The following is an 18,240-nucleotide window of genomic DNA, read 5'->3' on the forward strand; positions in this document are numbered from 1 at the left end:
AGTGTCAAGACACAGAACCAGGCAACAGCAAACTACCTCTCTTGCCTTGAGAAAACTATGGGGTCGCCATAAGTTAACTGTGACTTGAGGAGGAGAAAAAAAAACCCACCGAGACTAGTGGATCATCCTGGGTAGCATCTTCAGAATGTCTCCCTTGAGAACATGACCCAGAAAAATGTGACCCATTTTGCACATTAGTTATTCTACAGCATTTGTCCATTTGGAAAAGGATGTGTTAAGCTAGCCTCATAGCATTAGCTGAGTGCAAATTAAACCTTTCCCTTCCATAACAGTAGCTCTTTCACAAGCTACCTATGTGGTGAGGGCTTCGTTTCGCCACAGCATGAAGATGCTTTTTCACTGTTTTTAGAGTTTCAGGAAAAGGAAGGCATCTCCTGTCGTGATGGCCATGGTAAGCTTCTTGCAACTTGTATTGCCATGACCCTGTGCTCCTCTGCTCTTGTCACAAGTGCCCTCACTAAACCTGAGATAATGATCTCTGTTCTCAATTACAGTTCCCTGCCCCTGTAATTCACTTCCACCTGACACCGGAACTCACCTGTCTTAAAACCTCTCCTCACACCTAACTCGGCTTCATGTACACATGGAGACAAAGTGTAGCCCAAGAGTACACCCAGCCTGTGTGATGATGATGTGGCATCTCCCTTATAAGAATGAATGGTATCCTTAAGGACCAGCAGGGGCACCCCGCGCCCAGAGAGTGCCCTCCAAATCATCAGCCCATGCAGATGGGCAAAATCAGCAACTGCTCATACATGTGCTTTCTCTGCTGTGGTTCCCACCCCGCGGAGTGGCCTGCCCGAGGAGGTCAGGAAAGCGCTCGGTCTCCTGGCTTTCCACAAACTATGCAAAACTGAACTCTTCAAGAAGGCTTTTCTGCCCAGATAAAGCTGCACAGTATAAAATGGTTCACAAACATACTTGAATAAATGATTGGGACTTGTGGTCTACATTAAAAAAAATAGTGTATTTTTAATGGGATCCTATTATGTAATTTTTGTACTGTTAATGTGCCGTGTTAATAGTTATAATGTGTTTCTGTTCCTTTTTGATGATCCCGAACTTCTAATCTCCGGATGCATTAGCCACTGAATGCTCCATTTTGTTGATTGTACAGACTTTCTATGTAGAGAGCCAGTTTGGTGTAATAGTTAAGTGCGTGGACTTTGATTCCCCACTCCTCCACTTGCAGGTGCTGGAATGGCCTTGGGTCAGCCATAGCTCTGGCAGAGGTTGTCCTTGAAAGGGCAGCTGCTGTGAGAGCCCTTTCAGCCCCTCCCATCTCACAAGGTGTCTGTTGTGGGGGAGGAAGATAAAGGAGATTGTGAGCCGCTCTGAGATTCAGAGTATAGGGCAGGATATAAATCCAGTTTCTTCATCATCATCTTCTAGATAGATATGCAGTTGTGTTTGTAGCAGCAGAAAAGAGGAAGAGTCCAGGAGCACCTTAAAGACTAACAAAATTGGTGGCGGGCAGCTTTCATGAGTCACCACTCACTTCTTCAGATACCAAGTGAGCAGTGACTCACAAAAGCTCCTACCCTGCCTAAATTCTGTTAGCCATTAAGGTGCTACTGGACTCTTGCTGTTTCCTACTGACTCACAATGTGTAATCCGCCTTGAGTTCCTGTGAGGAAAGGCAGACCACAAATAATGTGAATAAAAATGACTATGGGGGAGGAATGAAGAAGAAGAAGAAGATATTGGATTTATATCCCGCCCTCCACTCCGAAGAGTCTCAGAGCGGCTCACAATCTCCTTTACCTTCCTCCCCCACAACAGACACCCTGCGAGGTGGGTGGGGCTGGAGGGGGCTCTCACAGCAGCTGCCCTTTCAAGGACAACCTCTGCCAGAGCTATGGCGGACCCAAGGCCATGCTAGCAGGTGCAAGTGGAGGAGTGGGGAATCAAACCTGGTTCTCCCAGATAAAGAGTCCACGCACTTAACCACTACACCAAACTGGCTCTCAGACTATCAATGATGATGAAGAAACTGGATTTATATCCTGTCCTATACTCTGAATCTCAGAGTCTCAGAGAGGCTCACAATCTCCTTTATCTTCCTCCCCCACAACAGACACCTTGTGAGATGGGTGGGGCTGGAGAGGGCTCTCACAGCATGGAAACTTCATTTATAACCATCTTTCCCCCAGTGGGGACCCAAAGCAGCTTACATTGTTCTTCTCTCTTCCATTTTATCCTTACAACAGTCCTGTGAGGTAGGTTAGGCTGCGTGTGTGTGACTGGCTCAAGGTCACCCAGCAAGCGTCCATGGCAGCATGGCCAGGCTGGGGAAATTACTGCTGGACAAGTGAGTCTGTAACATCTGTAGCTTTGGGTGCATGAAGCTGGGCTACGTGGGGGAAGCCCATGAGCACTCAGGTGGTCTGTATCAGAACTTTCTATTACAATGGCAAACGGCTCTTAATGGCAATAGGTTTTTGCTTTGCATACATCACCACCTCTGCTTTCAGGCAACAGAAGATCAAATATTTAGGCAGAGGATATCATCCTCCGAGGACTTTTTTTGTTTTGCTCAAAACACCAAACTGGTTTAATTTGGGTGACCCAAGGATTCCCAGCAGTGCAGAAACATTCTTGGAAGAACAGAGATGGGAAAGCCCAGTCTTAAGCCCTGAAGTTGTCCGCTGTAAGGCAGTGCTGCTGATAGTCTTGATGTCATTTGCATTTTGAGTCCCAGCTTGCATCAGATTTCCACTACTGGAGAGCCAGTGTTGCCTGGGGCCAGGGCCAGCTTGCCCACTAGGCAAATTAGGCGTTTGCCTAGGGTGCCAGGAGAGGGGGCACCAAATTGGGCTCCCCCCTTCCCGGTGTGCAAGGCAAACGGCTAATTCTCTCCCCCCCTGCTGCTGCCGCCTGCCCCCTCCCACAGCGGTGCACTCCCCCCTCCCCGCCACGTGCTCAGAGCCCTACCCACTAAGACAGTGTTGGAGGAGGCTTCTCCCCTCCGGTTGCGGCGCTGCAGAGGGAGGGGGAGGTGGGCAGGGAGTCTACCTGGGCCGCCATGCTGCCTGGAGCAGGAGTGAGGTGGGCAGGTATTGTATTTTGCTCAGGCTAGAGCTGTTTCTGGTAGACTGTTAGGCTTACTTGCTTTGAGACATCTAGATAAAGTAAACTTTTCTGTTGAGTCAGGAAGACAGCTTGTGGCATGTGGCAGCCATGCAAGGTGGGCTGAGGCTTTTGGTCTAGACAGGAGGCTGGAGAAAATGGTCTCCTGGTCTCTTCCTGCTTTGTGGGGAAGAAGGTCCATTCGGTGTCTCAGAAGCCTGTGTTCTCTGGCTAGCTTGGCTATAGAGGTTGCAAAGATCTGAATAGGACTGCCTCCTTCAACCAAGAGGGGGCAGCAGAGTCCCATTATCGGGTTTTTCTGGGGAGGGTCTCTGCTGTTTGTGGGCAGAGAGTGCTCTCAGTCTAGTGCTGTGGCTGGCTGTAAAACAGCCGTGCACCTTCCCAGTCTCTGGGTACCATTTATAGAAAAGGGCTAATAGAAAAGTATTCGCTTTCACAAAAGGTTACAGCTCTTCCACTGCTTCACCAGCTACAGGTGCCTGAAGTCCACTCGTGCTGGGGCAGGAACTCCTGGTAGTATACAGAGTTTGTGTTGTGCAGTGGTTAAAGTGTCAGACTAGGGTCTGGGAGCTCCAGATTCAATTCCCGATTCTGCCATGGGAGCTTGCTAGGTGACCTTGAGCCAGTCACACACACTACCTCACAGGGCTGTTTTGAGGATAAAATGGAAGAGAGAAGAACAATGTAAGCTGCTTCTCCCCTTTGGGGAGAGAGGTGGGGTGTAAACGAAGTAAACCAAAAGGTGTTTATGTGCCACACCTGATACAGGGAGGTGGAGACTGCTAGAACTGGGGTTAGCCGATATATTACTTGATAAAATAGGATAGTGGTAGCAGTTGCTGTTGTGGAACCTGTCTACGTGGGTGCGGAAGAGAGGCCAAGAACAGGCTTCCTACTGGTTCATCCATCAGTCTATTGCAAGGAGTTAACCTACAGAAGAGAGCGTGAAACCGTTCTCTCCCACAGTTACCCAGGGAGATAGAGCAGGGGGTAGAAACAGCCCATCTTGCTGGTTAAAATGCCCTCTCCAGATCAGGAAAATAAAGTGTGAGGAGGACAAATGAAAGGTTTCCTGTCACATACTTTCAGAGCCACATGCGCTCAGCAGGAGCCAAAGCATTCCCAAAAGACCACAGTGAGGGCACGGTCTGCTGGGTGGTGGTCTCTGCATGCTGGTCTTTCTCAGGCAGACCAGGCTGCTTTTAACTGATGCTCTTGCCACATTGAGGTAGGGAGAGGCTGGTTTTGGTACTTCGTAGTAAGCCTGCTTATTATTTCAAGGAGGTACCAGGTCTGAGAGCTGATTCTCCCCACCCCCATCTCTTAAGTAAAAACTGAGCTGTGCCCATACAGGAAGTTCTCTGGAATCTGCCCCCCCCCCCCCCCAGCTGCATCTGCCATTAGCAAGGAGTGGCTGGGCAAAGTCTGCTTATTGCAGGGCACAGGCTGCTTATTACAGGGCACAGGCTGAAGGTGAAAGCAGTAAGCGTAAGCATTCTCCTCCTCCTCCTCTTCCTTGCAGTTTCCATAGCCCCTGCCCACAGGAAGGCCTTGGCAACTGTAAGTGCCTTGCAGAGAATCCAAGCTGCTGGCTTCCAAGGCCAAACTGCAGCGAGGGGTGCCAGAGCGTTGAGCAAAGCAGAGTGCTTGCTTTGTGTGGGCAAATTCAAAAACCATGTTTGTGAGACTCATCTTTCATGCAAGCTGGTCACACAAAGGAAGGTCCAGATGGATTTCAGGGCAAACCAAACACGTTTGGTTAGTTTAAGGGAGGCCAGGCCTTGGCTTCAGCAAGATCCTGCAGGTGCATAGCTGAAAATGGTGTGGTCAGTGGAGAGGGAATGCAAGGGGGGACAAAGAGGAGGAGGTCAGCATAGGGCTGCAGAAGCCTGAGTAAAGCGACTGTGTTATAACAAGAGAGGTGGAGGCCTGCCCCGTGCTTAGACTTCTTTTTACTTTTCCAGTTAGAAATCTTGGAATTTGGGCCAAATGCTGGAGGGGAGAGGGGCACCTAGAAAATATTTCCTTGTTGAAATGGTTGAAACGCTAAAGAGAGAAATGTTACTTGCTTATTTATCTAATGCTGTAAAGTAAAGCTTTTTACCCAATGATTCCTGTCTATACTGCAGATGGATGCAATATATTAAATGTGACTTAGTCTGTCAATATGCTGTAATGTGCATTATGATACACTAGGAATAAGGCCTGTTGTGGAAAGGTACAATGTGCTCTAGAATGAAGCTGTGGTTGTGTGCCTCAGCCTTTGTGGGAGGGGGGGGGAGGTTTGCTGGGGAGGGAAGGGAAAGACTGACCAACACAGATAGACATACAGACAGACACGTCTCAATATAGACAGACTGACAGACCAACACAGATAGGTACGTAGGTGGAGAGGTAGACAGAGAGAGACACAAATAGATGCTAGAGCAATACAGAAAGATGGAGAGAAGGATAGACAAAAGGGGCAGACACAGACCAACAGAGACAGGCAGATCATCAAGAGTTGGGCAAAGACATTTCTGAAACCACCAACAGCCTCTGAAAGAAAGGGCCGGGTGCAACTGGAACAGTCCTCTGGGCAAGGAGGGCAGGGCGTGGCCAGGTCAAGTGGCCCCCAACCACCCTCATCCCAGACCTCCCTCTACCTGGCCACCCACTGGGGGAGGGGGCAAAGTGAGGGCTCTTCTGTGCAGTAGCAACCCCAGAAAGGGGCATGTTTGCGGGCTGCATGAGCCATTCCATGGCCTGGATCCACCGGGCAGGGGGGAAGCAGCAGCAGTGGTTCTGATGCCACCTACATGGCCAGGCCTTCAGTCTCTTCCTTCCAAGCAGTCTGGAAGGGGCTGGCTCGCCTTTCCCAGATAAAAGGGGATGGGGGATTGCCTGGGTGGCTGGTGTATTGTCCACAGGATGCCGGAGGAGACAGTGGTCGCAACAGGCAGTGATGACCTTGGAGGGTGGTGGCTCCTCTCCCCCCCCCCGTCCCTGGTGGGGGGCATGTAGAGGGCTGTTTAGGGCATCAGCAGTTGCTGAAGGGGGGCATGCTTGCGGACCATCTGGGCCACTTTGTGGCCTGGCCTAGAGCCACTGGGCTGTGGGAGGAGCGGTGCTACCAATGGCCGTCTCCTAAGCAAACCTTCCAGCTCCTTTTCCTCCTAAGGAGACGCACAGGATGCTGGAGAAACAGGCTGTGGTGGCCCCCTTCTCCTCCGCTTCCTCATCCCCTTGTGGGCCCACCAGCAGGTAGAGCAGCGCTCCTTTGCTGCCTGCTGCATCCTTCCTGCCAGTGGGGTCAAGGAGCAACAGGTGGTTGATGCGATGCTGGTGCTTCTGTGGGGTGGACACCTTGTGCTGGTGGCAGAGACCAGGTGGGTGACACGCAGGCCCGTCGCAGAGTGCCAGCCCAGCTGCCTTGTCCAAGCTGGATGGCGACTGAAGGGCTGCCAGGGGAGGGGCGCCTTCCTGCCACAGAAGCCACCACTCTGCCGCCGCCATCTTGGCCCCCTCTGAGTCAGCCGGCACCTCTGAGCTGTGAAGTGAGGCAGCTCAGCCAATGGGAGGGTAGGTGATTTGTGAGCAATGCGGTAGGGCTTCTATTACAGAGCAGAGATTACTGAAGAGTTCACTGTCATAAAATAAACTCCGTCTCCAAATATGTTTCTAGTCCAGTTGTGAATCTGAGACTGTTTGTTTCTGTCCAAATACTACTTTTGCATATTTCAGTACTGCCCAGGTTTTCAAAGCGGGGGGCGGGGGAGGGATAGTTTTATGTGGCCTCAAATATTAAACTTAGAAATAATGAGCTGGAAGGGGACCTCAAGTGTCATCTAGTCCAATCCCTTGGACATTGCAGGAAATCCACTCCGCCAGGGACCCCTGCTCTACACCCAGAGGAAGGCAAATAACCTTTAGTCTGGCCCATCAGATGGCCATCTAGCCTTTGCTTCAAAACCTCCAATGGAGAGCCCACCACCTCCTGAGGAAGCCTGCTCCACTGAGGAACTGCTCATTCTAGGAGCGGAGCTCTACATCTCTCTGATATTAAACTTGAATAAGTGTCCTATTTAACATTTTTTAATATGTATTTTATTTTATTATATAATTAGAAGGGTACAGAAGAAAAATGGGAAGGATATCAAAATGTCATTATCAGAAGCTTTTATATTTTGCGTTTGTCGAGGACACAATTTAATATATAATACATAGATCAAAGTTGGACATCTCAGCTCAATTACACAAAACGTCTCAGAATATCAGTATACTTTTTTAAAAGCATACCCATTTTTAAAAAGTTTGATATAGTAAATTTGGGGAAACATTTTTAATTCTTTTTCTAGCAAGAAAATTATACATATTGCTTGCTTAATATTATTTTAAACCTTCTTAAGTAAAATATATTAATAGCTAGAATAAATATTTTACACTAATAATGACTATAATGTCTCCCTATCTCTGATTATTTCAGGCGGTGCCAACTTTTTATTCTGGGTGATACAGACTTATCAGTTATTAACCTTTACCATAATATGAGTAATATTCTTTCCATTTCTGAAGAAATTATTTAATTGGTCTTTTATTTACTTGGTTCATTAACTTTGCCATTGCAGCATATTCAGCTTGTTTAGCACACCAGGGGTCTTTTGTTGGACAGTCTTCTGTTTTCCAAATAGATGTGAACTGTGTTCTTGCCACCATTAATATATGTCTGAATACATTTTGTGGGTTTTTTTCAACATTATCTGGTATCCTTCCTAATAAGGTTGTCTTTGGAATTTTAAGAATTTCTGGATCTCTGCATGTTTTTTCAATTTAGTATTTCCTCTTTGGTTTTTTTTGGTTTTTTGTAAAATCACCACATACGATAAACTATTTAACCTTTTTGTAGAGAGCCAGGCTGGTGTAATGGTTAAGTGTGCAGACTCTTATCTGAGAGAAATGAGTTTGATTCCCCACTCCTCCATATGAAACTGCTGGAGTGATCTTGGGTTAGTCATAACTCTTGGAGCTGTTCTGCTCAAGAATAGTTCTCTCAGAGCTCTCTCAGCCCCACCTACCTCACAGGGTGTCTTATTGTGGGGAGGGAGAGGGAAAAAAGATTGTAAGCTGCTCCGAGACTCCTTTGAGTAGTGAAGGAAAGGAAAAAGGAAAGGTCCCCTGTGCAAGCAGTAGTCGTTTCCGACTCTGGGGTGACGTTGCTTTCACAATGTTTTCACAGCAGACTTTTTTTACGGGGTGGTTTGCCATTGCCTTCCCCAGTCATCTACACTTTCCCCCCAGCAAGCTGGGTACTCATTTGACCGACCTCGGAAGAATGAAAGGCTGAGTCAACCTCAAGCCGGCTACCTGAAAACGCAGCTTCCGCCGGGGATCGAACTCAGGTCGTGAGCAGAGCTTAGGACTGCAGTACTGCAGCTTTAACACTCTGTGCCCCGGGACTAGTGAAAGGTGGTGTATAAATCCAATCTCTTCCTCCTCTTTTTCCCCCTTCTTCCAAGCACTTGTCAGTCACCCACATGCCTTTGCTTTCATTCATCAGAACCCCAGAGGGTGGACAGAAGAGCAGGATGCAAACAGGAAAGCCCGAGTCCTCTTCTGGTTCTTTTGAGTTAGTCCTTAATAGCAGGATGTGGTTAACTGCAATGAAGACATTGGAGAGAGAGGGAAGTGTCTTGGTGGTCCTCTCTTGTGGGGGGAGAAGCCTCAACCTTCTTCTCAGGACAGGTGGATTGCCTTTGCAGGAGAGGGCAACACATGGAATTTGGAGGGATTTCATTCTTCTTCAGGAGGCCATAAAACTCTTATCTGAAGAAACCTTTGTTGCTTCGAGGGTGATGCTAGCAGTTAGCAAGCTATTTGTAGCCTTCCATACTTAGAGATGTGTAGCTGGCTCCAGGTTGACTCAGCCTTCCATCCTTCCGAGGTGGGTAAAATGAGTCTCCAGCTTGCTGGGGGGAAAGTGTAGATGACTGGGGAAGGCAATGGCAAACCACCCTGTAAAAAGTCTGCCAAGAAAACGTCATGATGTGACATCACCCCATGGGCTGGTAACAACTCGGTGCTTGCTCAGGGGGCTACTTTTACCTTTTTATACTTAAGGAAGTTGATAGGAAAAAGTGGTAGCAGATCAACTCCAGGCATATGTGGATGTCTGCCCTTGATCCACTGTAGACTGTCTTTAGGCTTGGCTTGGGGACTGGGATGGCACCTACTGGGCCTGTTTTTGTTGATACTGTTACACACGCCATCTTAATAGTGTCTCTGGAAGGCCAACAGGTAAAAAGTTTGTCATTGAGATGGTTCTGCTCCTATCTGACAGCCCTCAAAAGAGCAGCTATCCATGGAGTGTGGCCAGTCCATTGATGAAGATGATCTGGAGCCGAGGGGACCATTTGTCCCCAACATATGACAGATATCTAACTATAAATCTCTCTTAAGCTGCCAGAAGCATCAGACTTAGTGGTAGACCAATGCATGGAAGCAGTAGCCAAGTCATTTAAGGGCAAACAAGGAGAAAGAAATGGAACGCAGGAAAGACTGAAGTGATACTGGCAGGGCAGGCCAGTTCTGTGGGGTTGCCACCAGTGTTTCCTCTAAGCTGAGGTAGAGTGAGCTAGCTCAGTTTCTTAGCCTCCGACTCAACCATTTTTGTCTCAGCTCAGGAAAAATGAACCCCAGAGCAAACTAATGTATGCAGCAGCTCACAACTTTCATGCCAGTAGCCCACAAAGTAAAATTTTTGCTCACAAGACTCCACAGCTTAGAGGGAGTATTGGTTGCCCCTAAACAATGGCATTGCTTCTCTGACTTGGTGAAATGCTTGAGAGTAACACTGAATCCAGCGGTCCTCTGGAAAGCAGGTTGGGGAAGGGGCTCAGAGCACTGCCTTCCGTTTATATTGAGTGCACCAACTGTGCCCCATCTTAATCACGTAGACCTCACCATGCTTATCCGTGACACTGCAGTGTTAAAGTTAGGTTATTGTAATAGGTTATACATGGAGCTGCCCTTGAACTCTGTGGAAGCCTCAGTTGATACAGAAAGCCGTTGGGAGATTATTAATTGGTTTACACCACTTGATGGCATTGATTTGCATTGTACTGTGCTGTAACTCACATGACTATTCTGTAAGCTGCCTGTGGAAAGGAGGGATATAAATATTTTAAATAAAATGCCTCTCCACACAGTCTGGTCTTTGGAGGCCTATGTGCTGCCTATAAACTGTGCTTTTGCTGTTCTACTTTAGGTGAACTGGGGGAGGGGGTTATAGCTTGAGGCTGAGCCCCTCCCTCTGTTCCTCCTCCTGCTCTGCCTTATGCATGCAGGAAGAGCCAGGGATGCAGACACAAAGTAAGCACAGAGTTCCACCATGGTGAGGAGCAGGGCAACCTAGCCCAGCAGGTTCACAGCCTATCCATCGCTCTCCCCCCCCCACACACACACACTATTTTCAGAGCCCAGTCATTCCCCACCAGCCATCCGATGCTCCTAATTGGGAGAGGGGGGAGTCTGGAGCTCTGCCCCCTCACAAAAATGAGGTTCCTTGAGAAAAGGGGTTTCTGTGCCTACAACTGGAGTGGCCATACTGTGGCTAAGGAGCTACATGCGGCTCTTTCACACATGCTGTGTGGCTCCTGGAGATCAAGGAGGAACTTAATGCAGGCTTACTCTCAAATAAGCATGCTTAGCATCGGACCCTCAGTCAGCCTGAGTGCTGACCCATAGGTAGGTGACTATTTCTACTGTGTGTGAAGCAAGGAAGGAGGAAAAAATAGGCAGGCTTGCAAGTTCTTCTCCCCATAACAGAGGTTACCTGGAGACAGGAGAGAGCACAAGAGCCAAGGGAGCCACTGGAAGAAGGGATGGAATTAAAGAGGATGGCGCAGGGTTCCCCCTTAGTTTCACAGCTCTTGTAGGAGCTCTATTTACTAACCTTGGTATCAGGGCAAAGAGAGATGCATAATGATGGAAATGGTGGTCAGTTTTTCCTTCTCCCACTGGTGCCAAAAATAATTCCCTAACCTTTCCCTATGCTGGTTTTATAGGGTTTGTTATTCCCAGCTTTTGTTTTTTAAAAAGTCTCCTTATAGCATGGTCATCTTGTAAAGTTGCATACATATGTATTTTATCTTTCTGTGCAAAGAAAATACTAACAGTTTTAATAAAGGTGTGTGTGTAATATTTGTTAATGTCTTGCAGCTCTCAAAACATCTGACATTTGTTCTATGTAGTTGTGAGGCACGTTTTGCCACCCTTGTTATATAACCTAGAAATATTAGTAATGGTTGGGCTGCCTCAGAAATAATTCTATAGCTAAAGTTTGTTTATTGGACTTGATAAGTGAATACATTCCAACAAAACAAAGATTAATGGTTCATAATATGATTATACTCACAAGAATGTTTGTAACTAGCAGATAGAAATTTTCAAATTCATAATCCATTTTTAATGTTTAATGAATATGGCAAACAGTGAAAATGGCAAAGTTGACAGAACTAGCGGACTTACATGATGGGAGACTAAAGAAACCTCATTTAGCTCAGAGCTGGTAACCTTTCCATAACCTCCCGAACAGGGAATGTCATTTAACTGTGAATATCTAGAATTGTGTAATTTTTTAAATAGATATCTAATCAGGGGGTTGGGAGCCAGTGTTGTGAAAGACTTCTATATGACCTAGATAGCTAAAAGGAGCTCTTCATAACCAACAGGGTCAGTAACACAGGAAAATAAAACACCACACTCAGCATTATTATATGAAGAACAGCAGAAACCTGAAAAATGACAAAAAAACACACACGGTGCTTTTCAGAATTCAGTATCCTGGTAGCGTAGAGTCCTGGGAGAACACATCCCAATAGTTTTCCACCTGAATCCAGCACTACGCAGCGACAGAAGGTTGGGAGTGCCCTTTGCCAGCATGATGCCATTGCCTGGTCAGTTCTAAACAAGTGAAGAGTGTGGTCGAAGAGGCACACCTCCAGTGCCCTCTGCTCTCCCTTGCCTCTTAGCTCCCCCTGGGAGCCACTGCTCTAGGCAACAGGGAGGAAGAGTCCAGGCTTCTTTGCGTCTGAGTCACTCCTTTTGGTGTTTTCTGTGTCTCTTAAAGCAGCTGCCTGAAAGGCTTGTTTAGAGCACTCAGAAGGAAGGACAGGATATTTCTACCTGCTTGTTCTTGTGCCCCGTTAAGGTGTCAGGGAGCTGTCGTGAATCTGACCGCAACGCCCCAGTTCAGCCTTCTGCGCACTACTGGCTTCTTGCTGCCGCTCTACATGGCTTCTGGCCCAGGGGATGGCCAAGCCGCTCGCTTGTTTCCCACTTGTTGTCAAGCATGGAAGTTTCAGAAGAACCAAGCGATGATTTGGAAGCAAATCAATTGATAATCCATTGTGCTCATAGATGGAACAACTTGAAAGTGATACATTTCAGTACATGGCATCTGGCTTTAAGAGATACGTCAAAGGGAACAGTAGAGATGACTTGGAATTCTAGCATGAGCGTATGAATTACTACAACTATGCATTTGACTGTCTCTTGCAGTTAGAAACATCCTGAGTCCCAGGCTTGAGCTTGGGAACGGTCTAGGGAGGCACTATCTTCAAAGCAGGCATTCCTGCATTTGTTGCAGAAGGTGAGAACTAAGGAAGGGTTTACATAGCTTTGATATGCATCAGTGGTAGAGTAACAGTCTAATACAGCTTCATATTAAGAATAACTTGTATGCTTGACACTTGTTGATCAGCAACAGCTTGGGGTGGGGGTGGGGGGGTGGAGTTCTGCAACTGAACCATTTTGTAGCCTTGTTTGCTGGCCTTGGGCGGCCGCTGTGGAACACCCAATCCAGTTTCTCGTGTCACAGCTTTCCTTAGCGGATGCAGCTCCTCTAAGGGCTTTGTCCTGTTTCCTCTCTGCAGTGTATGTTGTGGAGGAGCGGCGGAGAGACGACACCGGGGAAAGTGCCTGCCTGACAGCGTGCTGGACTGCGCTTTGCTGCTGCTGCCTTTGGGACATGCTGACCTGAGTGCCCCGAGGAGCCCGGCCTCTCGATCCCTCTCACGTGGAGTGCTATGCATTCTTCCTCTGATCTTTCCTCTGATTCAACAGCTTCTTAGTACTGTAATAAATGATCTGCTTTGCACAGGTGACAGCAGCACACGTCCACCGTAGAGGTAACACCGTGACAGTTGGTGGGGTCTGCACTTTTCAGTTTAGCGGAAGAAGCCCTCCCACCTCTCTAGAGTGTATTTCTGTTGTTCTTTTGAAGAATGTGCTAAATGTCTTTTTTTGTTTGTTTTGGTTTTGCAAACAGCTTTTCTTACAAATTGTGTATTTATAATTAGAGATGGGAAAATATGCAATAATTTAAGCCAATTGTTTTTCTTACTAGCTTCCACTTCTGTTTTCAATGAACTTAGTCCAATAAAGTTATGGACCAAGTAAGAATTGGATGTGGGTGTCAACTTTGTGGAGAGCATCCAAAGAGGGCCTGTTGCTTGCTCAGTTGGTCCCCTCCAATGAGGTGTCCAAAGATGAGTTTCAACGGTTGCTGAGCCTGTTCTTCCTAAAGAGCATCTCTGCATCCTGCTCAGTGTTGTGGTCCCCTCTTTGATTTCTAAGGAACTTCACTGGGGGAAATCCTGAAAAAAGTGTCCAAAAACCTCTTCTCTTATCCATGGACCTTTGTTGGTTCAGATTCTGAATTTTACAGTCAATAGGCTGTATTCACATACATTATTTATTCCATCTCTTGGGGAAGTCTCTCTCCATTCAGCACCAACAAAAGTTCCATGAGGCTAAAACTCTACTTGTCCCTTAACTTCTGGACATTACTTCACCATGGACTTCTGGATACTTTTGAGATCTCTGCATTTCCAACTGCTTCCTGCGGTGGGGAGGGCATATCCAGAAATTTTGGGGTGTTGGGGGAGGCCAGTGAGCTTATTTAGAGGAGCATCTTCCAGCCAGGAGTACCTCACTTGGCAGCCGCAGTGTCCTCCTCCATCCTTCCCATCTCATCTGGGGGATCAAGGGGTGGGCGGGACAAAAGGAGGGCAACTCCAGTAAGGTGTGGAAAAGGTCTCTCCTGCTGCGCACACCTCACTTTCAAACCACATCCATCACCAGTCCAGCCACTTTGCATTGCCAGGCAGGAGAGGGTGCTCTGCAGTCCACCTTGTGCTTCCTGCTCCAGATGAAAGCCTGAAGCTTCGTGCAGGACATGGCAACAAGGGAGGCAATGGGAAGCTGGTCCTTCCATTCACCACTCCTCTGGAGAGGCCAGAAAGAGCGCCAAGCAGTCTGGCTTTCCTGGAAAGAGGCACAGCTCTTGCAGCTGGCCAGCCTTTCCCTGAACACAGGCAGGGGCAGTGGGGCATGGCCCCAATTCCCCTCCGTAGCTACTTGCCTGCTGTTTTATGAACTCTGCAAGGAACTGTAGGACACACACACACGCCAGACCCGGATCTTGGTGGGGGGCAGAGGGGGATGCGTGCCCCTGGCACTGATGGAGGGGGGTGCCAAATTGGGTATGGAGTCCATTATATTCTATGGGTCCATAAGCTAGAATGGCCCATAAGGGGGCGTCATTTTTTAATTTTGCCCACGCCTCAGAAAATCCAGTCCCCCACCCCACCCCCACACGCACACACTTTGTATAGCTGAGAAAGCAAGAAGCAGCTTTTGTGCCCTCTGGCTGAGCAGACTAGAAAGCAAAGTGAAACTTAGGGCTGGGTCCAGTGATGGGGCGGGCAGTGGAGTGTTGTGGCACTTCCCCTTGTTCCCCCTCCCCTGCCTTGAACAACCCTCTCTGGCCTTGGAAGGATTGGTTCCTGGATGCAAATATAGAACCCACTCCTATTCCTGTAGGAATACAGGAAGAGCTGCTAGCGACTCACCTGTGTTTATGGGAAATAACCAGTGAAGATGCAGCTAAAAAGATGTAGACTGGAATTCTTCATCAGGATATTTGACTCTTCCTCCAACCCATCCCACATCCTTTACTCAAGCATCTGTTTACATAATAGTCTGATTCCTACCCTCTAGCTTTTTACTGCAGGGATCCTGGGCAAGAAATCTCTAGCTTGGCTCTCAGCACCAGGGTGAGGAAGTGTGAGGACAAGGTGTTCCTCCAGGCTCTGTGCTTTCTTGGTACCAGAGAACACCTGCCTCTGCAGGAATGACACCTTTGGACCAAAAAACTTTGGACCAAAAAACTAGGTGAGGCTTCCTTGAGTTAAGCCGTTCTGACTCCCAATTGCATCCTTGATGCAGTGAGGAAGGGAGAAATTCCATGAAGTCTTGGGGCAGGCAAGAGAATGCAGCCAGTGAGATACTAACCGCTTAGAGCAGGGTTTTCTTCAGCTGCAACAGCACAACCTGTACTGCTTGTTCCAGTGGGACTAGGCCCGCTCCTGGAGGATGTTGTGGCAGAGGAGCACAGCAGACCTTATCCCAACTCCTTTTGATACACTACAGTCCTGTTTACTGACAGAAAAGTGAGTAGGCAGTAATCTACCGGATAGGCAGTGAACCTATTTCTACCTTCCTATGCTTGAGCAAATGAGTGAAACCTAAAAGGGTGGCTGGCAGAGGTGGTCATTTCACTCCACTGCACAAACCTATCCTGCGAAATCGTTCACCAAACTGCTGAGATAAGGAGTGGTCCTGGGTGATCTACGTGGCAGCTACTGACGTGAGCGGTGTTCCCTCTAAGCTGAGTTGTGTGAGCTAGCTCAAAGTTTTTCGCCTCCGGTTCACACAGTTTTGTCTTAGCTCAGGATAAAATGGCCCCAGAACAAATGAATTTATGCAGTAGCCAAATTGCCTGCTCACAACTTGAATGCCAGCAGCTCACAAAGTAGAATTTTTGCCCACAAGACTCTCTGCAGCTTAGAGGGAATATTGGAGGTGAGCACTGATTTTCCCCTTGTTTAAGGACACTTTCATCGACTGAGGAGAGGGGTGATTTCTCTCTATTCCCCACTCCCACCTCTTGTCTCTTCTTATAGTCCCAATCAGTCACTGAGCGGGGAGGCGGGGGGGGGGGGGAATTAGGGGAGCTCAGCACAAGAGGGAAGCTTCCTGCAAGGAAGCCTTGTTGGATACAAAGTCCCAAACTGAAGTTATTTTTCACACTGCTTCTTTGCACTTCTAAAATATCAAATACTGTGCATATTTTAAGAAATCCTAGAATTCAGTGTCAGCAACATAAGCCAACTAATCATCCTACTGCTTAATTATAGGTTTTCACCACCAGAGGGCAGCATTACCTATGGAAAAAGGAAAGGAAAGGTTCCCCCTGTGCAAGCACCAGTCGTTTCAGACTCGGGTGACATTGCCTTCACAACGTTTTCATGGCAGACTTTTTACAGGGTGATTTGCCATTGCCTTCCCCAGTCTTTTACACTTTCCCCCCAGCAAGCTGGGTACTCATTTTACCGACCTCGGAAGGATGGAAGGCTGAGTCAACCTCAAGCCAGCTACCTGAACCCAGCTACCGCCGGGGATCGAACTCAGGTTGTGAGCAGAACTTAGGACTGCAGTACTGCAGCTTTAACACTCTGCACCACGGGGCTCTTATCACCTATGTACTGTGGCCTAATTACTCATATTTCTGTGCAGCACAATTACACCAGCCCTTAATCAGAGAGAGATGGGAATTCCTATAGAAAACTAACCAAAAGGACATCTGCTGCAAGAAACCAAGTCTCCATATAAAGGCCATGCAGATCTTGTAGGAATCTCCAGCATAAGATGGAGACCCAACTAGGGTTACCAGGTCTGTGCTAGAAAATACCTGGAGACTTTGGGGGTGGATCCAGAAGAGGGTGGGGTTAGGGGAGAGGAGGGGCCTCAGCAGGGTCCGATGCCATCAAGTCCACCCTTCAGAGCAGCCATTTTCTCCAGGGGAGCTGATCCCTGCCAGCTGGAGATCAGTTGTAAAAACAGGAGATCCCCAGGCCCCACCTGGTGGCTGGCAACCCCAGCCCCAAGTGCCGAGCTTTTTTCCTCAGCCTGGTCTTGAATCACACTATTGTGGGTGAGTGGTATATTCAGACCTGCAGGGAAATGCTCAGTCCAGAGGAATTCTGGGGCTGCCTTCAGCTAGCAGCTGGGTTCCTTCCCATTTGGACTGGCCTGCAAAGCAGCCAGTTCAAGCTAGATTTAGAATAATCATTATATGTAACTGACAAACACGGCAAAGAATGGCCCCTGTGCAGACAGACAAATCTACACCGTTGAGGCCAACCACAGCTGTGGTGTAGGAGTTTGCTGAATAATTAAAATATAAAAAAGAATACAAGAGTACAACTCAGCAAAAATTCAGTGCATTTCTGCAAAAGATTCCATTCTGGTGTTTGGCTGGCATAGTGTATTGCCATAGTAACTACAATGCACACCAAAGTATACCCCTGCACACATACGCACAGAGTACGCCCACAGATTCAGTGCAGGGTGCAACCGTGAGTTCAGGCAGGGGAGGAGAGGGAAAGTGGATTTCCCCTCCCTTCTGCGCAGGTCTGTCTCTCTTCTAATTCCAAATTTGAATCCAGGCTGGCAATCGATCAGCTGTGCGCGGTGTGAAAAGGGAGATTTATCTTGGCCGAGGCAGGCCCCTTCCAAGTCGGATCAGCATCGTTTTCATGTCACCCCAAAAGAGCGAGCTTGATGTCCAAGGCAGGCAATGGTGACAATATTACCCTTACCATCTCTTTCAATTATTATATGAACATATGAAGCTGCCTTATACTGAATCAGACTCTGGGTCCATCAAAGTCAGTATTGTCTTCTCAGACTGGCAGCGGCTCTCCAGGGTCTCAAGCTGAGGTTTTTCACACCTGTTTGCCTGGACCCCTTTTAGTTGGAGATGCCAGGGATTGAACCTGGGGCCTTCTGCTTCCCAAGCAGATGCTCTACCACTGAGCCACTGTCCCTCCCCTAAATGAACATATTATAATCATTCATTCAAGTGTGAGGTGGTGCTGATACTTTCTAGCCAGACAACAGTGAACAATTACGATTAATATCTTCCACAAGGTGGCCCCAGAGCTACAGTATCCTTTCAGGTTAGTCCGAAGCAGAGGTGGCCGAACATGCTTAATGTAAGAGCCACACAGAATCAACATCAGATGT

General features: G+C 47.8%; 1 protein-coding gene across 1 annotated transcript in view; it reads left to right on the top strand.

The window, feature by feature from the left end:
• CYSTM1 (cysteine rich transmembrane module containing 1) overlaps window positions 1–13,551 on the top strand; it is a 72,815-nt gene extending 59,264 nt beyond the window's left edge. Inside the window, exon 3 of the mRNA XM_060253617.1 lies at window positions 13,023–13,551. Coding sequence (XP_060109600.1) covers window positions 13,023–13,129 — 107 coding nt within the window. The 3' untranslated portion in view covers window positions 13,130–13,551. The remainder of the gene's footprint in view (window positions 1–13,022) is intronic.
• Window positions 13,552–18,240: the final 4,689 nt, after the last annotated feature.

Source organism: Heteronotia binoei, chromosome 14 (genome assembly GCF_032191835.1).
Source record: "Heteronotia binoei isolate CCM8104 ecotype False Entrance Well chromosome 14, APGP_CSIRO_Hbin_v1, whole genome shotgun sequence".
Classification (NCBI taxonomy): domain Eukaryota; kingdom Metazoa; phylum Chordata; class Lepidosauria; order Squamata; family Gekkonidae; genus Heteronotia; species Heteronotia binoei.